We start from the raw sequence: 20349 nt of genomic DNA, 5'->3' as shown, positions 1-20349 counted from the left end.
TCACCAGATAATCACAAACTCACTTTAACGACCACCATCCACCGACCTACAATCATAAAAGAATGGGCTTCATTCTTCCTTCTCCTCCAGCATCGCCCGCCACCCAAGCCCAAGCCCTCATCCTCAAAAAATCCTCCATCGAAACCGAAATTCAATCTCAAATATCCATCCTCCAAGCCAACAACATCGACATGACCACACCTCTCGTCGACGCCGAAGGATTTCCACGCGCCGACATCGATATTTACGCAGTACGAAGAGCTAGGGTGAGGATAATCGAATTACGAAACGATTTGAGAGATGTTATGAATGAGGCTGGGAGATTTTTGGAAGAAGTTTATGCTAAACCTGCTGAACCTGATTCGAGCATGGAAAACCAGGAGCAGCAGGGAACACAACAAGATGATTTGGTACCTTTCGCGAGAGTGGATGGTATTTCTCCTGGAAGTCCTGCTGCGGAGGCTGGTATGCAGAGGGAAGATCTCATCCTTAAATTCGGCAATCTCGTCAAATCTTCCTTTGAACCTCCTTCGTCTCTAGCGCCATTAGCTACCCTCGTATCGCAGAATGAGGATGTGCGTCCGAGTCTTGTCTTCTCTGTGCTGACTGATATATATTTGTGTACTAGAAACATATTATCATCCGAATTAGGCGTTCTGGGGAACAGAAGTATCTGACACTGACGCCCCGCCAAGGCTGGGGAGGACGGGGCATGCTGGGGTATTTCTTGTCGTCTATGACTCGATGATGTCGACTAACAGCAGCTCGTTTCAGGTGTCATATCGTGCCATATACGGCTCCATGATATTCAACTTATTTGATCTGTACTTGTACTCGCGTCCAGCCCAAATTTTACTACAAAGTCTATTAAAATCCCTACATAAAGTAATTCCGTCGCGGTCATACTGTGCAATAGATACTAAGTTAAAAGAGTGGGGTAGTAGAAATTTCGAAAAGGGATAAGGGATGATGCAATGCAATGCCAATATGAGAGGTATCCCATCATACTAAACAGAGGTCAATGGTCGTCGCCCTGCGCGTACACATTCACGAACCGCTCCACCACTTGCCAATCTTCGTCGTACCATATTTGATGCTCTTCCCGATGCCAGCCGTTACAATTCCCTTCATCGACTGCACCGTCGCAGGACCCCTAACAATCTTACCTATTTCCTCCATAATCACCTTCCTCAACACTTCTTCATCCGCGGTCAACTTTAACCAATAGGCATTCTCATCCTCTTTCAACAATTCTTCACTCACACCCCTTTCCGAAAACCGACTCCGGACCCGAATCAGCAAGTTATGCGGTAATTTGCGAAGATGGTAGGTTCTAGCATGGGGACTCGTGTCTTGCTTGATTCCATTCAAATGTGTCGGCCAATGAGTCCCAGGAAGTCCAACCAGAAGTCGTTGATACAATTCTTTAAATTGCGGTCCCTGTTTACGCACAATATTCCCAACCTTTCCACGGTTTTCCGCAGGAAGAACCATTCTTGGATCACCATTATATGAAATGGCAGCGATAGTTTCAAACAGCTGCGTTTCCGAGAATTGATCCGGGAGTGTAAGGAGTGCCGCGCGTACTGCGGACGTGAGGTTGACTTGTTGGGTTAATCGTACACGAGCATCGTCTTTGATGATCCGTAGAGGCTTATGCATGCGACCGGCCAGGTATAAAGTGCGCCAATTGAGTAGATCGTTGCATAGGTTATCAATGCTGGTGACACCGTATTTGATCACCTAATCGGATCAAAATTCCGCGAGTCAGCTCGGCGACACGAACACTTCCCGACCCTCCGCTCAACAAGCTCGCGAAAAGACGGAGAGGGAGGAAGAAAAGAAATGGATAGCTTACTTTACCGTTCATAGGGACGTAGGCATTGAACCATACTCCTGGCCCTATATCCTCTACTCTCTCGACATAACTCGACCCAAGCATTCTCGCGTGCATGGGGTAATGTGCCGGGTACTGTTGCATATTGATATAGTGAAAATGCGCTGGATGGGTCACTGCGAACATAAAATCCAACATCGGTGTTTCGGCATCTTGTTCTCGACCATCTTGCTCGAACACCCCTGACCCATATGCAAAGGCATATCGTATAGGTGCATTGAACTTGGCCACGACATCCTCTAGCAGCGCTCGTGTGGCATCTGTCACGGGTAACAATTGATTACGACCAAATGTAGGAGGTAGTCGGGGTAAATTAGAATTGCGGGGTAGCTGCTGAGATTTAGCGGGTCGAGGATGAGGATAGAGGTGAGATCGGGGTTTGGAAGTCGGGAGTGGTGGAGGGGGCGACGAGGAATGAGAGTTACTGCCTGCAGCGACTGGTTCTGTAGCAAAGCGGCGGACGAGGACGACGGTGGCGAGCGATGGCCTTCGAGCTGCAGCGGCGAGCATTGCGATTGACAAGGAACGCAATGCAATACCTCGCGCTGCAAATGATAGCCGCACGTGATCTCACTCCACTTCAAACAACTTTGGGATCAATTAACGTTATACTGCGTTTAATCTACATCCACTCCTCACCCATCCGACTCTTCACCCCGACTTTCTTCCGCCGATTAACTTGGCTAGTTCCAAGGCTCACTGCCCTACCTCCTTTCTGCCGGAAACTTCCCTCCATAACCACACCCTCCTCGCCCGCACCTAGGCCGACGCTCCCCGCTCTCCTGCCAATCGAATCCCCTGTGGTCGATGCCGATGTTGGGCTAGCTGAGGCAGGCCCCGGTCCACCAATCGCCCAGCCCACTTCAACTCCGCACTTGATGCTCCATAGCCACGCCAGAACGAACACAGGTGTGCTTATGAGCACATTCAGGACTGGGTATATATCGGGATACCGTGACGGTGGGTTGAAGAAGAACTCTAGAACATGAAGTCCTATTGCTGCAGTATATGTAACCTATATTCAGAATCATTTCAATCTGCTTGCGCTATAATATTGAAGGAAAGGCACTCACGAGCGAGAGTAGCTGCACAAGCGTGCCAGATGGTAAACGAAGTGGATTGTATCCAATGATTCGATTCCAAAGAATTAATAAAGCAATATATTGAAAACCGAGTCCATCTTTTTTGAGTAGTGGCCACATGCTATATCCGAATCATCAACGAAAAGATCATATGGTTAGTAGCTGCATCTACGCACCTGAAGACGCCAATATTATTGACCAACACGCCCCATGCATAGACTGATGAGTCCACAGGAGCACCAGACAATAAGAGCGTCATAGGCAACAACGGAACAAGTATGGTTTTCTCGTGAACTTGGAACGAGAACAAAAAGAATGAAAAAGACGATGTCAATAGCGCGTACGGCAGAAGCGGAAGAAAGGGCGTCTGCTTCTCTTGATCCTCTTGCTCTCTCTCCGCAACATTTGAAGCGGCAGACATACGCATCCTCCATCCCGAATTTAACATAACACCTACGCTTGGCAAAAATCCAAGTGCAGTCAAACCGGCAGAAAACTTGACCAACATACTCCTGCTCACACGCTCGCGCCACTTGAGTACCACATTACTCGCACACCAAAAATTTGCAACTTTGTCTTCAAACAAACCCCGATTGAACGGGAATATCCGTGAAATGGGATTCAGAATGTGCATGAAAGATGGAGCGAAAGGTGGGAGGTAGAATGGCAGAAAAAGGACCATGAAGCAAGAGATGGTGGTAATGGCAAGGCGCGTGAAGTGTTTAAAACTTTCGAGACGAAAATACTCAGCGTGGTCATTATGAAAGTATAAGAAAACATACCCAGGACCCGGAATACCGAGAAATACACATCTTGCCAGCAAATATGAACCGATACCGGGAGCGTAATACAAGGCCATCTGCTTGAAGCCGAGGCTCAAGGTGAAAAATACAGCACCAGCCAGATCTTGTCCGGTAGCAAAGAAATTCATCGCAAGTACGGTAAAACCTAGATCAGGATAAGGACAAACAAAAGTTATCAGTAAAATTCCCGTACCAAGCATGACCGAGTTGTACTGAAAGTGACCAAAATCAATCAAGAGAAGGGCTGGATGGAAGAGCAACGTTAACAGAGCCAGTTCCTATGTTTATTTTTAAGCATGGATGCTCATGGCTAAAGACAAAAACGACTCACCTGCGTTCGGCCGGATCGGTTTCCGTGCCATACCCTCGAAAACACCAGAAGTGCAGGGACATAGACTAGCATGTCCCATGCGACGACGGTAGATCTCATAAATATTTTACTTCCTTCAGTTTCAATACCTCGAGAAGCATCCAGCGCGACCCATGTTGGATTTATCCAATGCGCACTGTTTCATCGGACATATTAATGAATAGAACTGGAAGCATGAGGAAAGAGACTTACATCACGCCACATATCCAAGAGACATATGCCGTTAGAGGAGGATAGTCTAAACCCCAATACTGGAGGTCATAACTATACCATAGACGGAAAGGCAAATGCAAGGTCAACTCCATCCAATGTCTTTGCGCTTCATAGTCTCCATACATGGGTGGCGTACTGTGGCCTGCAAACCTTGAGTTGACTCCTCTGTGAACAAAACGAGGGCGTACCAGAATACGAGCCTAAGCTGATGCAAAACTTGACCAAGGTTGACGTGAACACAAGTAATGGAATAATCCAAGCTCGGATTCCACGTTTATGCATCCACCTTATCCACGCCCTACCTATCCCCTCTTTTTCTCTTTCCTCGCCTACTTCCTGGCCATGTCTATGTTGACGCCGCTGGAGGAGAGTCGACGAAGAATGGCTCGAACGCAGCAGACCAACACTACCTTCCTTTTCACGTTCCTTCGCATGAAGCTGTTGATTAAGAAATAATGTACTAAACGACTGGTCCGAGAGCCTTCTACTCCGAAGCGTTTGACCGCCTTGCGGTGATACGAAACTTGGACTCGAGGTTGATACACCAAGTTCTTGTTGTGCCAAAATCTTCGTAGTCCCGGCTGGAGCGGTAGTATGGTTTGCTGATGAATCGCGGAACAGCCGTGGTGACCGAGCGCGTGTAGGTGAATGTTGATGATGAACAGAATATAACGTTGACTTCGGCGGCGAGTCGGGAGGAAGTGATGTCTCTCGAGAATAAAGGTTTGCTGAGGATAATGGAGGAGTAACCGTCTCGGAATTTCTGGGATCTGAATCTTCTCCACCCCTGGCTCCTAGCCACGTCGAACTTGCATTACTATCAATGAGGTGCCTCCTCGGTACAGGTGCTAGGATATCTAGCTTTCTCCTACCCGCACGATTTGAGTATCTTTCACACCAGTTGAAAAGCTAAAATCAGGCGAACAAAGGACATACTGGGGTGGTTGAGATTTTCCGGGAGTCATTCTGTATGGTCCCGAATATCCACCGTAAGTTCCTGCCAGCCCTTGGGAGCGTAGGTTGGTAGGAGAGTCGCCTCGCGACGTTACAGGACTTGGGTTGGTATAAATTGACGGAGGATTCACGAAGGGACCACGACTACGCTGTGATCCACGGGAATGTGACATGCGTTTAGAGGAGGGTGGCACGGAGGTGTGGATGTCCATGGTGTAAGTGGAGGAACGGAAGCCAGCACTCAAGTTGACAATTGACGCGTGCCATTCATTGACCCGGACTCCGGCAATCCGGCAATCCAATAATCTATCTACTCGACGTGAATATCCTCTCCTTCCAACACTTTCTCTCCGTCCTCTGACAACTTCACATTCTTCTGCTCGCAGTCATGTCAGAATCATAGAATATAATCTCTGAGCCGTCTTACCTCGTGCACAGAGGACTTGCCAACGTATTTAGTATGATCTAAATATTCTATCTCTCAGCGAAAACATAGTTGGATATAACTTGACGTACATCCATAAGCAACCAAATCTCCTTTCTCGTTTTTAAAATCTGTACGAGTATACGCTAGTTGCTTGCCCATCCCGGTCAAAGTCGTTTTAGCATACAGCACGTCCCCGACTCGACCAGCGGGCCGAACGAAGGATGTGCCAATGTCAGTAGAAACCCCTGTCATGTAATGTCCCTTTGTAGCGACAGCTAAGGATCCGAGGGTATCAGTCAGCGAGAGGACGAGGCCTCCGTGGACTGCAATGACGGACTTCCATTAAACCTTTGTTAACCGGATGGCGCGAGAAACCTTACCTGTCTATTACCACAGAATGGAGCGTAAGTCATACTGTTGTCAATAGAGAGTAGAAGTACGCACCCCGACACGGTTTGCTGGAATTCAGGTCGTCGTCAATAGGATACTTATACGAGGAACACCCCAACTTACTATTAGATTGCTCGATTTTTAACGAGCTTTCGACGCATCCGGGTACCGCCCGATGAATTTGTAGCTGTTGAACGCTAGTCACCATCGAATATTCAGTGCATTCATACTATACCTACATGAGGAAAGCACTGAGAGTCATGTCCTGGGATGAAGAGTGTCGGCTATGACCCCATCCTCGATCGGCATCACCGTATGGCGCCAAAAAGGCCAACAGACCTTTGTTTTCTACAAAACTCTTCCAAACCTATGGCTTTTAAGTATACGTAATCATTAGAAATACCGGGGACATACTCTGCGCGTAAAACGAAGACAAGCAGCCATATGAATGGAAATGACAGTAGGGTGTGAAGCTGTTTAGATGAATTGGCTTATTCGTTGCCTGGGAACTTGTTTATCTTATCCCGCTTTATTCATTCTTCGACCACTCGCATCCATGCTTTGGAAACAACATTTCGAACGAGGGACAGCGCTGTTCAAGCAAGGCAAGTTTCCCGAAGCTCTGGAACAATTCAATCAGGTACACATAATGCTGCGCGCTGGATAGTGCTAATATACATCATCTACAGGCACTCGCCAATGGTGGCGAAAAACAGTATATCCTCTACGATTCACGCGCAGCAGTATACACAAATCTCGACAAGCCAAAAGACGCGCTCCATGATGCAAAAACCACCATTAGTCTGGCGCCCCAGCGGTGGCATGGCTATGCGCGTGCCGCCCGACTCTTCATGAAAACCCACAAACTCGACGCCTCCCTCACGATGGTCGATCGTGCTCTCGCGTGTATTAAACCGGAGGATCTCACTCGACACGGCGAGTTGTCGAAATTAAGACAGGAAATCGCCAATACCCAACGAGTGCTAGCTGAACGTGCAAAGGCAATGCGGAGCTATATCACCCAAATGCCTGTAGAGATTTACGTGGAAATTTTCCAAATGGTCCTGACAGACAATTATGCGCGAATTATCACCCTGCTGCAGATCTGCGCCTTCTGGCGGCAGGTCATCTGGGAGGCACCAAGTCTTTGGCATACGCTTGTTCTGTCGAAGGCACGTCCCGAGAAAAAGGCATCACTGTGGCTCGAAAGAGCAGGAAAACGTATCCGGGAGCTGCATGTTCTTGATTCCTACTGTCCCATCGGAAAACCCAGTTTCCTTGATGACATAGATTGGTCGTATCTACGCGTCTGCAGGATACATTCGCTGAATATTGAGACTTACATTGATCCTCGATTAATGTTCTCGCAACTCAAAGACCTCGAAATCAGCGCAGGAAGAGATAATGGCGGAGAATACTTGTTCTCCTTACCGGAGCTGAAATCCCTCTCGATTCACCGTGCTAAATTCTATTCGCTGACACCGCGGCAATCATACACGTGTCTTGCAAGTCTCTATCTCGAAAAGTGTACTCTAGATGGGGACTCACATGAGCCCTTTTTCAATTCGCTGGTCCATAACTCTCAGCTTGAGTTGCTACATCTTGACAATTGCTACCTAGCACCCCGAAACACTGTACTACACATATGGGAAAATGATTACCCTGTCTTTCAAAGCTTGAAAACTCTTGAAATGATCGCGACAGTTGGGGCTTCACAAATTCTCCAATGCAGTTTTCCAGCTCTTCAAAAGCTGCTCCTTGAGTCCTTCGTGGATACAAGAATTACAGCGTTTCTGAGCTCAGAATTTCCATCTCTGACGGATATTAGCCTGAAGAAGGTGCCATTGGACCAAACGACTCTTGATACCATACTCGGGTCGGCCCGAACGCTCGAAACAATCACACTGAATGGCATTTACGCAAATCCGACTATTAATTTTTTAGTCAAAGAAGATCAGCCAGGTGGTCTCCCCTGCCTATGCCCCCGACTTCGATATCTGGATGTCTCGAATTGTCCAGATATGCAGACGTCCACCTTACATGCTTTAATCCAACAACGACTCCGTCTTTCGACTATTGAAGGAGGAACAGATGACGAAGCGGAGGGTGGCTCTGCGGCAACGGCGGCAACGGTAAACAAATTAGAAGTCTTGAAGATGAATGGATGTCCAGAGATCGACTCGAGGTGGCTGCCTTGGTTCAGAGAGCATGTGGCTGAGGTTAGCTGTATTTATAATTCATCTCGAGGGCAGAAGCAAAGGCATTCCGCGAAGCGAATGTAAGTGGCATATTACTTCGGCTTGGACGTCATTTTGTGTATTGACTAGTTGTATTTAGAAATGGAATTTGAAATTTGCCGGGACAAAAGTGTATAACGCCTGCGAACTATCCATGCATTTTATCGATAACTCCTCGGCCAATTTGATATCATGTCGTCTTCGAGCTTTCTCGAAGTCATTCAGCCCTTGTATCTTGGATTCATTTTTAAAGTTTAACCACGAACATACGACGCCAACGTCAATAAGCCAGTACTGGAGACAAGGATCGGTTGCTCGTGCCCTTCTAAACCCGGCGAACTATTTCGAGAGATCCCCTTTTCGTGGTGCAGCTGCTGAAATTCAGCTCAATCAGCGCGCCAATTTGCATGATCTCCGTATCGCAGCTTGTCGTGGACCATTTGGCATGGTTCTGCCATGCACATCCACTTGTAAAGTTTGGGTAACGCAAAGATAAAAGAAAAGAAAATTCCCTCTACAAACCTCCATCCGCCGAGGAAACAAAAGGCGTCGGCACTCTCCCTAGTAGGAGCATCGACTCATGGTTGGCTACAGGGGTTCGCTAAACAGCTTTAACGGAAGTTCAGTGGCCTTCTCAAATACTGTAATACCAATTGTGCCTGACAATTCCTCCAACGACTTCGGTGAAGGGGAAAGTTAGAGCTGTACTGGCGTATTTGTTGGAGCTAATCGACACTATATGTTCCCACTTTTGCATTGGTTTAGACGCTGGAATACTAGTGGGTAGATTAAATCACAGGGGACCTGGCATCTCCCGGAGAAAGATAGAAGTTTAGAAGGCGGGACAGTACAGTCTATATTGTGAGATTTCATTGCTACGAATTTACCTACCTGATATTGCCGCCAAAAGTAAACTCAATTTCGCGAATGAATCCGGGAGTAGATTAGTCTAATGGTCATAACTAAATATAATATAGATAATTATAGCTACCCCGCAAATCTCCCCTCTTCCTGATGTTGATCACCAGTGAACGCACAATTGCATTGTAACAAGCTACTTTATAGGTCTCGATTACCTGGGTTCCTTTGATTCAACGGTTTTCATTGACTCCCGACACCGTACTCCGTCACGATGCAATGGCGGACAGTCAACTTTTCTGTCTGGTCGGCCAGTAGCCCAATCTCATAATTTACTTCTTTATCAATACAGTGGTAATGGTGCTATGAAAATGGAAGATCAGTTTACCGTACTTTAAGGATAGAAGACATGAAAGGACCTACGTCCTTGGTAGCCCATCCTCCAATCATATAATGAATATCGGTCTTTTCCAATGACTGCCCACACACGAAAGGCTGGTACTCTTTTGCAGAAGGAGCGTTACGGGTGGCTTCAGCCCAGTTCAAGAAAAGCTGCTTGAGTACGGGGGATGAACCGTCTCCTTTGACCTGAACCTGGGCGATTTCGGTGACGGGTGCTTTGAAAACCATAGTGGGATCGTCGCTGGAGACGATATGGAACACGTTAAAGCCTGCCGCGCCATCCGCACATTTGGTGAAATCTTTAAGAAGTTGTTCGTAAACTGGTGCATCTTCTTCCAGACGCTTGTGGTCTGCACGACTGTCCCAAGCTATTGAGATAAGGTATCAGCACATTATCCAGAGCGCGTGACATGAAATTGGACGCACTAACGAAAACGAATCTAGTGTTAGTCTCTCCATCATCTACACATTTCCCAACATATATACTTCAGGTGGGAGTTCAAGATGAGATAAACTCAGGAATCGCCGATCACAACGACCGAGGACTTACTGTTGGGAGCCTTGGGCTTTTCGTACGGCGTCTAGGACGGGATTTATGAGAGATTCATCGTTCAGCATCGCCTCTGATGCTTTGAATGACAGTAATTCGATTGTAGGATGTTTAGCTTCGGACATGGTGGTGGAGATGGGGGTTTGATATGCTTGGGTTGTCCGCCAATTAACCCCCTTTATATTCTGAAATTGCAGTTGAGGTGGCCGCCCCCACTCGTGGTTGCGACAAGCATATGACCACTCGATGTCAAACCGCCGACCAACAATATGATGTCAGATATAATGCGAAAAGGCATTCGCCGCAGGGTAAATGTATACAGCTCCCAAGAAGTGCTTCGTTAGGTCCTTTGAGCAGACGAACTCACACGAGGCTACGGCCAATCGTGGATCATACACTCGGGTGTTATGAGTTCCCTCCAGATGGCGTGGGTTTTGTTAACTAGGCTATCAGAGCAGTTATTTTAAAATACACTGCCTAAAAGGGCATGTGCCTCTCGAGAACAGTAAACAGATTCGCCTCTAGCCAACACAAAGCATATGTCGAATCACTCCTTATGCTACATTCCACAGGTCATTGAGTACATTCCTTGTGTAAGAACAGGACACTCTTCGCTCGGTCCACAGCCATTTGATCTTCGAAGGATGCCCCAGGCCATTCAATGAGCCAATGATATCACGGTGAAGGTTGATCCGAGCTGATACAGAGATTCAGATAAGTCCCTCTAGTTGTTCTTTGATTCCCGTGAGCAATGCTAGCCATCGCGAAAGCCGAACCTCCTAATGACTTGTCGGATAGGAAGGCACTGACGATTGATCCATGTAAGACGTATCCAAACCAAGAGCAGAATTTTTGGGAACAGGTGCCTTGTAATGCATCCGATCCGAATCGTCTTCTGACGACGTCGAGTACATTGATATGTACATTAGAACCTTTCGCTTAGTCATATCATGAGCCACAGCAACTAGCTCACAGCGGGCCCACCAAAGCTATTTGTTCCGTAAAGTCCTGCAACCCAGATACCGCAGGCTGAGAATTTGGACTTTCGTGCGTATGATGTTCCAGAAAGAGAATACCAGAAGGGGAGAAGAACGGGTCCGTGCGCGATGTGTAAGACGCACGTGGTCCCACGAAGGTACGTAGCTGGAGGCTGGAGCGCTTGTTCTTCAATCTTTCCTCGCTTTGTTCTTCTCGATACTACTCTACCATGATGGCCACCTCTTCGCCAGGATCTCCCTTGATCTCTCATGGCTCGGCGGCCGATGCGGACTCGCTGCGGGCTGCAGCCCTCAGAACTCTCAAATTGGGCAAAAAGCGGCGGCCAACGTTTAACAAACCCCAAGCAGTTCCCCTCTCACGGCCTGGGCCCCAGGATATTTTTCAGCTTGATTATGGTCAAGATGACAACTCGTCTGAAGTCCCATCGGTGTCTGCTCCAGTGCCTTCTCCATCGACCAGCGCCCTCCATGTTGCACCGTCTGCGCCGACTTTACATGAAACGGACGTGGATATGCGGGAGGAAGGAGAAATTAGTGACGAAGAGTCTCCCGTAGCGGCTGCTAACCTGTCGAAGCCCACCTTGGATCAACCCGACAATGTCCCCCTATATGTCCAGGCCGATCGACAAGCAGTTACATCTATGTCATCACTGACAGGATCCCCTGTACCCTCTCTCCTTAACAGGATTTCGTCGCCTTCATCTCGGTCTCCTACATCGTCCGTTCACATGGCCGAAGGACCATATCCTATCTTGGACATCGGTCATGAACCTCCTACGAGCACTCCTCCACCGTATTTCCTAAGTGTTTCTCCCCAAGAGAGCGTACCTCATGAAAACCATTATTTCCCCTTCGAGGACCTTGATCGCCGCGACGTTCGTCCTGGTCTGAACAGTAAGTCTTCCGTTCCACCCGTGAATCCGTCTTGATGCCTGCCTTACTTAGTGAATCGAATGGAATATGATACGGCGAAAGACATCGTACTCGATTTACTTGGCTGGGGTGTACCTCCTCAGTACTTGGTTGAATGTGGATTAAGCAGAGAGTTGATTTACTACGTCTTCACTGATCTCAACCTCAAACTTCCACCGAATCTGGCTGGACCGCTACATGACAACAACGTTCTTTCAAGTGAATTGCCAGCACATGGTGAAGAAGCACATGACGTTCAAATTGCTTCCCCGACAAGTGGCCCAGTCGTAGATCTGCAACAACCTGGATTACTCGCCCCTTTGGAGATCTCTGATAGTTCGGCGTCGCGCGTCAATCCGTCAATTCCTAATTCAGCACCGACTACCCAGAAACTTGAAGACATGGAACGCCAGCGGCGTGAAGAGTTATTTGCTCGCAAGAACGCTGTATTAGCATCTCGTAAAGCTAGACGCTCTATCGATGCGTACCCCCCGACTCCTCGACCATCTGATATCCAAATGGCATCTCTGGCCCCTAATGAAACTGTCGAAAGCTTTTTGAAGAGTATTGAACCTGGAAGCCAAGTGGGTTTATTTGAAATCGTTTGATACTCGATTATAACACCGTGTTTTAGGTAGAACCTCCCTCAGCCTCTCAACAGGAACTCAAGGATGTGGATGATATACCCGGACTAGGCATCCCGCGGACCGAATCGGTCCCAACTGCCTCACCCCCTTCAAGCACCTACCTCACGCCACCGACTTCGGGAGATAGTAGCTCTTCGTTCCCTGCTCAAGTTCAGCTACCGTCTGAGTCAACTTTTGTGCGACCCTATCGAAACAGAGGTGTGCGGCGACCTGTAGCTTCCGATTTCGTTGATGTGGAGGATTCTCTCTCCTCTTCAAACGGCGAACCTTCGTTGAATAGCAGAAGGTCGCGATCCAGCATGAACTTTTCCAACATCGTCAGCATGCGTCGATGCATCATAGATCTTAGTGACAGCGAAGATGACGATTCCTATCCTGATCCCCTTAATTTTGCTAAGCGGGCAGTCCCTCGTAGCTCCCATGTGTCTCGTAATTCGTCAAGATCATCCCCGATTCCCCCTCATTCCAATAGAATGAGATTAGCTAATGTGACGCCTTCTCCAGAAGCCACTGCTCTCGAACTTCAAATCTTGAAGATGCGAGAAGAGATTGCGCAAATGGAACAGAATATAAAGCGGAAAGCTGTAAGGTTATTTACTTTTCTCCACCAAGAGGACTCACTCATTTCTGCTCGAGCTGGCAAAGATGACTGCCATATCCATTAACGATCAAACTGATCTCCCCATGTCTGCTCCCGGAGATAGCTCTCAGGAATCAGACAGGGAGCAGTCATCACCCACTGAACAACCTATCTCGGATCAAAACTTTCAAATGAGTGCGTTCAAGTCTCCGTATTCGGCCTGCCCTGATAACGCGACTTCGCCAGGTCTCTGTCGCCAGGACGCACCCAACGTTGATGACAACATTATGACTACCATCGGTTCTCAACTTTTAGGCCCGCATATCTGCCTCTCTTCACTGACTTTGGTTTATCCAGGTGACTCTAGTGTGTCTGACACTCGCTCAGATTGCTCAGATAAATCTCCAGGAGGTGTGTGTACCGCGTAATTTTCTCATCCTTGTGTATTCTCTCATTGCTCATCTCGTTGCTCATTCCCTTATTCACCTTATTGCGGGTCTTTCCGTCTGTTACTGTTCTTTGCTCTGGTTTTTCTTTTCTTGCACCTTTATCCTTGATTCCCACATATGGTAAGGGTCCCAAGCACAGATATATGAGCTGGCAAGGAGCTTTCACTCTCGCTGCACTTCTGCAGACCATTCTGACGACAAAATTCTGTTTCTTTCGTGCTGATTCACCTACGCACACGTCTACAGGCACATTTCAACGTGGGAGCCATCGATAAGAACGAAGATGTCTCTAGCCCATCAATTCTTGATGCCGACCTAGCGTTACCGCTGTCGGCACGGGTACGTCTCTCTTTACTTTAATTCCCTGACAGGCAATCCCTCGGTCATTGCTGGGTAACGCGCTAACTTGGTTGTTTTTCCAGGTCATACCGGATACACCTGATCAGACACTCGAGCCTCAGCTTCTTTCTAATCTATCGTCAACTCTCCCGGATCGGTCTTTTCAACCTTATCAGTCGACTCTCTCTAACTACCCCTTTCTACGTACCCGAATGACCCCACAACCATCTGCTTTTGATTCTTTTTCTTCAGACACACCGTCCCATAAACATCTTGATTTGAATGGTGTAATCACCTCTGACTTTGACTCACCTTCTTCCAGTCCAGTCATGCTCGACCTACAATCCTTGAAGCTCGCCACGGCCATGAGATCTATCGATCCGTCACGACAACTCTGTCGATATGAAGTACCCGGTGGAGGTGTCTGTCATGACGACGGATGTAATGATGTACATATCAGCCGGTTGCAGATTGGTGTGAATTGGGAGACGGCAGAACCAAGCGGTGCGTAATCTGTCTAGTCATCAGCCGCGGGAGGGTAAAAGGGAGCTTATAAATGTTTCCCCTCTACCTGCCGCTTTCTTGCTGCTCCTCTTTTTGGTGATTTTTGCCGCACTCGGATTAGACGAAGAGACTGCCAATTTTCTTCTAGCTGGAATGCCATACGAATGGCAAGCCAAGAATCATGTCACTGTGGGCAAGATGATGGCTGCGCTGACGCTAGTGCGGCAATCGGCATCCCTAATGACACTCAGTTATGAAGAACGTATCAGGCGGGCTCTCCTCATTCTCGAACCACAACCACCACCTGGAGTGCCTAGAACATCGTAGAGCAGAACACAATCAAGACGGCATGTAGTCACGAAATGACGGAGTGCTTGTTTCGACCTGTCGACGAAGCACGAGTGCTATGAAGTTCTCCAGGTGCTATTGAAAGCTTGGCAAGCAACACCAGGGCAACTGATATCAACATTCTTCTCGTGTCGCGGAAGGGTGAAACACGGGTGTGAACGCCTCGTAAGTGCGGCCTCGTTCTGAAGAGGACCGTTGGGCGCAAATTCGTTGTTGGAGGGTTTAACGAAAAAAAAAAAAAGAATGAAGAATATAAAAAAAAAGGATAAAAATTTTCATAAAGAGTTCTAAAAGACGCATATTGCGCACTTCTTGGAGTTCGCGAGTGCTTGCGCTCGGCGGAACCGAGGACTATGAGTAGTTTTGATCTTGCGTTAATGTATCTGTTGATGGAAGATAATAACATGATTTTGTATTTTGTTTTTGGAATTGCGACTGCGATTCAATTTAATAATTGGGAGTGATTGAGTATATATCAAGGTTCAGTCAAGACGTCAGTAAAGTTGCTTAGGATTTTCGACAGACATTGATGACAGAATCAGATTCAAGGAAACCGAGCCCCTGAGTCTTGACACAGGAGCTGGGAGAAACAGAGATCGAATGAATACTAGTGCTAGGGCCGTCGATTACCCTCGGAAAGACAATAATTGTTACGGAAGGACATCCCAAGGAGGGGAATATGGGGGAATTAGCGAATTGCCTGAAACGGTTTACACGCGGAGCTGGTCACATTGGCCCAAGTGTGGGTATAAGTATTTCATAAAGGTATTTCAACGCGAAGTTGATGGAAACTGAGGGTCTATTAACAATAGAGACAACAAGACAAGAGTACGCGGGGGTGGGATGGGGAGCTCTTCGATCGTACGGAGCGAGTCAGCAAGTGGAACCCGGGAAGGAAGGAATGGGCGGACCGGGGATTTGGCTGGATCCCAATGTGAGGTTCCAGATTTATATCTACAATTGCCTTTTTGGGATGACAGACAGGAACGTGGAACGGCCAGTGGTGGAAACGTGGGAAACGGTGCCAGGCGGTGAAAGAGAGGGCCCTTGGGGGCTCTGGGAGGTGTGTGGCGAAGAGAGAGAGCGAGAGACGTAGGGGCGGGGGCGAGGGGTTGAGTGGGAGGATGGGGAGGAGTGTTATCGGATTGACCGAATCGGGAAGGGTTCTCGGGGATGTCCGGATATGGGAGGGTGTGCCTTGTTGGTGGAGTGTATGTGCGTGTTTGGGGGTTGATGGCGTTTATCTTGCGTACGACCTCAAAAACGACCTGATCAACCTTCCCTTTTCGCCCTCCCACAGCAATTCCTTTTCCGGCCAGACTCCGTAACCCCCTCTGCTCACCGTTGTCCGCGTCCAACTCTTCCTCCTCGTCGCCGCTCTCGTCGTCCACAACGTACTCCAACAACCCCTTTCGTGTGAGTCATCGCCTCAGTTCCCCCGCTACCTCCCCCGCTCCACCTGCGCATCCTCTTCTGCATTCGTTCCTACTCGCCCTCCCCTACCTCTTCTCGTCTCGCCTTACAATCCATGATTTCTCCTCAGTCCTCCTCCGCCCAGTCGCCCACGTCACCCACTATGCGTAAACGCCAGCGCACTCTCGACATCCACTCGGCTACTTCTGCGCCCGCAGATGGCCATCCCAATCCGCCGGGTACTGCACCCGCTCCCGTAGGCGACGACGCGTTCATCAATGACCATGACGCGGTCGACAGCAACGGAGAGGATGATGAAGACGAAGAGAAGCCCAAGTCGGACAAGAAAGCAGGAAGACGAAAGATCAAGATTGAATTTATTCAGGATAAATCGAGACGTCATATAACGTTCTCCAAAAGGAAAGCAGGTAAGGCCCTTTTTGCCACCTCTTGCCATCTCTCCCTTCTCACATCGCTATTTACAGGCATCATGAAAAAGGTAATCAATTTTCCTCTTCCGTTTCCCGTCTTTTATTCAACATTCCTAATCAGGCTTACGAGCTATCCACTCTGACCGGCACACAAGTCCTCTTGCTCGTCGTCTCAGAGACCGGCCTCGTCTACACCTTCACCACCGCCAAGCTGCAGCCTCTGGTCACCCAGCCAGAGGGCAAAAATCTCATTCAGGCCTGTCTCAACGCTCCCCATGGTTCTCTCCCCTCATCGATGCCGGTGGGTACGCCGCTCAACCGTGCGTCCGGGCCCATGAGCATGGGGGCGCCACCACCTGGGTCTAACAATCTTCCTGGTGGTCTCTCAATCAGTGGCGCGCCCACTGGCAACCAAGTCAAAGATGACCAAGAAGGCGATGACGATGAAGAAGCTGTCCACGGCGGTCGTCCTACTGCAGGCGATAAGCGACGTAGGCGTGTCTCATCCGCGACTAACCCCCGTGGTGCAACTTCGCCGCATACACCCAATGCCAGTGTCCCTCCCCCACTATCAATTCCTGCTCCCGGTCCCGGTCAACCTGCATCTGCGCAGCCCCATACCGCACACCCGTCTCAGCAGCCTCCTCCGCAAATCTCCCTTGGTTCTCCTACATCACCTCAGCAACAACACACTCAGGTATCGGCCTCATCACCCCAGACATACTCTGGAAATTCATACCATCATCCTGGTCAACAAGCCCACCACCAAGCTGCACAGCAACATGACATGTACGCTGGACACGCTATGCCTCCAGGTGGGTATTCGTATCCAGGAATGGGTGCCCCTGCCGGAGGACCTGGTCAACCACTTGGGGGTCTGGCCGCTGCCGCCGCCCAACATGGACACTGGGCACAGCCCCAACAACAAGTCCAGCAAGGGGGGCACTATGGTAGGCGATAAGGTGATTGCTCTCGAAAATTTTACGACATATGCCCCCCTTTTTTGCCGTTATGCTCTTTGACTGTCTGAAACTGTGTCTCATTTCTGTTTGATTTTTTTTCTTCTCTTTTTGCATGTCGGTTATTGGTCTCGACCAAGTATCTGTAGTACGTAAATGAATTGAAGGGTGTAATTCCAACCTTCACTTACTCTATGATTCTTCTTATCTCACCCCTTCTCCGCTTTCGTTCTCAAATCCGTCTTGCCATTGCTTCGACCAACGAATAGTCTATCGTTTTCCCATCTGGCCCGGGACGGTATCTTGATTCGACCTTTTCACATTGTTGATGCCTGTAACGAGACATGACGCGTCCCTCTTATCTATCTACCTTACGCTTCTTTGTGCCATTACTTTTGAACTGGTGTGTAACTGAATCTTAGTATCTGAAATTGATGCATTTCTCAGCCCCTTTGATGGCAGCGTCATTATATGTTATTGAGATTGATAAATGAATGTGAGATTTCTTTCCTGAAATAATTTTAAATTTGCTGTCAACCCATGCCACTTCTGTATCTTCTTCCCTTACCTTCTCTTCTGAGAAAAGAATCGGAACGAGAGATCATGGCGTCGGTTCCATACTCGTCATAAGTATTCTTAAGGAACCTCAGGCTCAATTTAGTTATGGCCAACTTTGGGCGCATCCTTTTTCTAGCAAAGGGAACCTGTCATGATCAATGCCCCGATATATGGAAATACTTCTCGTCATCCAATCAGTTCTGCTGCCTCAATTTGTGGAGGTAGGGGCTTGGCTGGGGTAAATTTGATAGAAATGACTTCATTCGGATGCTGGAAACGGAAAAAAGGGTGTGCGTGTTAGAAACTCAATATGTAAAAAATGTTAATCAACACTCTTATATAGAGCGTTTGTTCACACCCGACGTCGTGGAATTAGGAAAAGAAAAAATGAGGAAAAGGGACGTGATGACTCTTCTGAGTTATTCGGTTACTTGATATTCGGGTTGGTCATTTTGTCCTTTATTGGAAAATTATTGACAGCGGCACCCCCTTTGAGGTTTTGTTGACTTTGGGATAAGTTTCTGCCTGGTTCGTCGAGATTGAGTTGTTCCTTATATTAATGGTGGGGGCGACGAATCAAGTGAATTAGCCTCGACAGTTTGATTCCTTTAATTCATTGGTAACACGCGTCGCCAACAGCCAGAAACTGGATGTGCTTGGCAAGAACATAAGCTAATTGGGTCATGAGCACGGAAGCTTTTCATATGTCCTTGGCACATACATTGCATCTCCTATCACAGGCTTCTCTTTGTCTTCGTTATTCTACGGCGAAGACAACATGTGGTTACCTGACATGCCAACAATTCAACTCACGATTGCGTTCTTTGTACATACGCAAATTAGCCGGGGATTGTTTGAATTCTTGATAAAAATATGTCCCCTAATTACCCGATGTCACCGTGGTTCCATGTTGCATTTATCAAAACAAGTTTGACATCGGAGATATTGTTTCGCGTGGTGGGTGTGTGTGTGGATCACGTTCTCTAATATCATAAGTAACTCTTGCATTTCGTGCTCTCTCTCGCTTCAACTTCTGGGGTTCTTTTTTCTTGTTCAACGTTTCAACCCCCGGTGCTTGGTATTTCTCTTGGGAATCCCAAATTAGGAAAATCAGCTGATAATGTAGGGGGGCTGCTGATGATAAGCTCCGATAAGCCACGGCAGGCTGTGAAGTATGGAAGCGTAGCTGGATTGTAATCCTAATCAGGTGGGGGTACTCTTGATCAATGAACAGCATGGATGCTTAGCTGCGGCCGAATGAAATTTTTAGTAAACCCGGAGCCGGGTAGAAAAGCTAAGGTTTTTGTTCTTCTAATGTTCTTTTGACATTTTTAATATACTTGCTGTAAAATACGTGCCTGCAACCAAGATAATTGACGTGCGATTGGATTTGGGTATATTGCCATATAAACGGAATATATCATTGTCGAGGGTCGTAGTTTGGCGTGGTTCGGTCTTACATAAAGTGTTGCTGGCTGAGGATCGGGGAAGATCGGGGGGCGAGACTTCTATCCCAAGTAGCAAACTTGAGCTGCACACCTATAGTCTGTTGAGTCATAGGGAGGTACCAGATCCGGCATAGTCAACAGCGACTATCCACCCGCTCCAAGGACTGTTTGTCCGCTCAATGAGAAGCAACCGACAACGAACGAAATCAGGTCCTTTCTCCTCTTCGTCTCCCTACGTCGCTCCAATTTCGAATTTCCTTACCATTCCATTCCACCTCATTTTACAATTGGGCACGATACCCAAAGGGGACTAGATTCAGATTTAGGGACTCGAGATTTCCGGAACTTCCAAACTTGCAGTCGCCACATAGGTTCTCCCGGATCTCGTTAGACCCCCATCAAAGACTTTCCACCATGATATAGTCGGAGTCTGGAGTCGACTGACGCTGCACAGGGTCTTTTACTTGTGTATTTGTACCTCGTGAGTCCTTTTTGTATTCGAGGCCTATATGTGAAGTGAGTTTCAACAATCAGATGACTACTCACGATGCCTATTGCCAAGTTGAACGTTTGATCTATA

General features: G+C 47.9%; 9 protein-coding genes across 9 annotated transcripts; 5 read left to right on the top strand and 4 right to left on the bottom strand.

Annotated features, from left to right (window-relative positions):
• Nucleotides 1-12: 12 nt before the first annotated feature.
• On the bottom strand, nucleotides 13-2409 carry AGABI2DRAFT_193689 (hypothetical protein; the record flags this gene model as incomplete). Its single annotated transcript, XM_006462509.1, has 4 exons — nucleotides 13-575; nucleotides 629-720; nucleotides 775-1743; nucleotides 1859-2409. Coding segments are annotated over 2 exons (1247 nt in total), but the record flags the coding sequence as incomplete, so codon positions are not given.
• A 69-nt stretch (nucleotides 2410-2478) lies between these two features.
• Nucleotides 2479-4676, bottom strand: AGABI2DRAFT_206973 (hypothetical protein). Its single transcript, XM_006462508.1, has 8 exons — nucleotides 4554-4676; nucleotides 4345-4507; nucleotides 4114-4288; nucleotides 3976-4060; nucleotides 3762-3927; nucleotides 3156-3707; nucleotides 2971-3100; nucleotides 2479-2912 (listed from the first exon to the last, which is right to left on the bottom strand). Exons 1-8 carry the CDS (start codon nucleotides 4645-4647, stop codon nucleotides 2520-2522), a joined length of 1758 nt encoding a protein of 585 aa, XP_006462571.1. The 5' UTR covers nucleotides 4648-4676; the 3' UTR covers nucleotides 2479-2519.
• Nucleotides 4677-5629: 953 nt separating this feature from the next.
• On the bottom strand, nucleotides 5630-6076 carry AGABI2DRAFT_72469 (hypothetical protein; the record flags this gene model as incomplete). Its single annotated transcript, XM_006462507.1, has 3 exons — nucleotides 5630-5695; nucleotides 5747-5784; nucleotides 5836-6076. Coding segments are annotated over 3 exons (345 nt in total), but the record flags the coding sequence as incomplete, so codon positions are not given.
• Nucleotides 6077-6670: 594 nt separating this feature from the next.
• Nucleotides 6671-8583, top strand: AGABI2DRAFT_186458 (hypothetical protein). Its single transcript, XM_006462506.1, has 3 exons — nucleotides 6671-6776; nucleotides 6826-8414; nucleotides 8474-8583. The coding sequence occupies exons 1-3, from the start codon at nucleotides 6693-6695 to the stop codon at nucleotides 8484-8486; spliced, it is 1686 nt and encodes a 561-aa protein (XP_006462569.1). The 5' UTR covers nucleotides 6671-6692; the 3' UTR covers nucleotides 8487-8583.
• Nucleotides 8584-9341: 758 nt separating this feature from the next.
• Nucleotides 9342-10416, bottom strand: AGABI2DRAFT_193688 (hypothetical protein). The gene is made up of 4 exons (XM_006462505.1): nucleotides 10184-10416; nucleotides 10060-10118; nucleotides 9655-10001; nucleotides 9342-9594 (listed from the first exon to the last, which is right to left on the bottom strand). Exons 1-4 carry the CDS (start codon nucleotides 10306-10308, stop codon nucleotides 9475-9477), a joined length of 651 nt encoding a protein of 216 aa, XP_006462568.1. The 5' UTR covers nucleotides 10309-10416; the 3' UTR covers nucleotides 9342-9474.
• Nucleotides 10417-11362: 946 nt separating this feature from the next.
• On the top strand, nucleotides 11363-14016 carry AGABI2DRAFT_179265 (hypothetical protein). Its single transcript, XM_006462504.1, has 6 exons — nucleotides 11363-12075; nucleotides 12127-12677; nucleotides 12728-13324; nucleotides 13377-13515; nucleotides 13567-13731; nucleotides 13895-14016. Exons 1-6 carry the CDS (start codon nucleotides 11391-11393, stop codon nucleotides 13990-13992), a joined length of 2235 nt encoding a protein of 744 aa, XP_006462567.1. The 5' UTR covers nucleotides 11363-11390; the 3' UTR covers nucleotides 13993-14016.
• A 421-nt stretch (nucleotides 14017-14437) lies between these two features.
• Nucleotides 14438-14939, top strand: AGABI2DRAFT_152005 (hypothetical protein; the record flags this gene model as incomplete). Its single annotated transcript, XM_006462503.1, has 2 exons — nucleotides 14438-14612; nucleotides 14734-14939. 2 exons carry the CDS (start codon nucleotides 14438-14440, stop codon nucleotides 14937-14939), a joined length of 381 nt encoding a protein of 126 aa, XP_006462566.1.
• A 922-nt stretch (nucleotides 14940-15861) lies between these two features.
• Nucleotides 15862-16056, top strand: AGABI2DRAFT_152004 (hypothetical protein; the record flags this gene model as incomplete). Its single annotated transcript, XM_006462502.1, has 1 exon — nucleotides 15862-16056. The coding sequence occupies one exon, from the start codon at nucleotides 15862-15864 to the stop codon at nucleotides 16054-16056; it is 195 nt and encodes a 64-aa protein (XP_006462565.1).
• A 158-nt stretch (nucleotides 16057-16214) lies between these two features.
• On the top strand, nucleotides 16215-18237 carry AGABI2DRAFT_193683 (hypothetical protein). Its single transcript, XM_006462501.1, has 4 exons — nucleotides 16215-16376; nucleotides 16504-16801; nucleotides 16859-16872; nucleotides 16926-18237. The coding sequence occupies exons 2-4, from the start codon at nucleotides 16537-16539 to the stop codon at nucleotides 17763-17765; spliced, it is 1119 nt and encodes a 372-aa protein (XP_006462564.1). The 5' UTR covers nucleotides 16215-16376; nucleotides 16504-16536; the 3' UTR covers nucleotides 17766-18237.
• Nucleotides 18238-20349: the final 2112 nt, after the last annotated feature.

The sequence above is a fragment of the Agaricus bisporus genome (assembly GCF_000300575.1).
Source record: "Agaricus bisporus var. bisporus H97 unplaced genomic scaffold AGABI2scaffold_7, whole genome shotgun sequence".
NCBI classification, from domain to species: domain Eukaryota; kingdom Fungi; phylum Basidiomycota; class Agaricomycetes; order Agaricales; family Agaricaceae; genus Agaricus; species Agaricus bisporus.
This window is presented reverse-complemented; position numbering and strand designations above follow the sequence as displayed.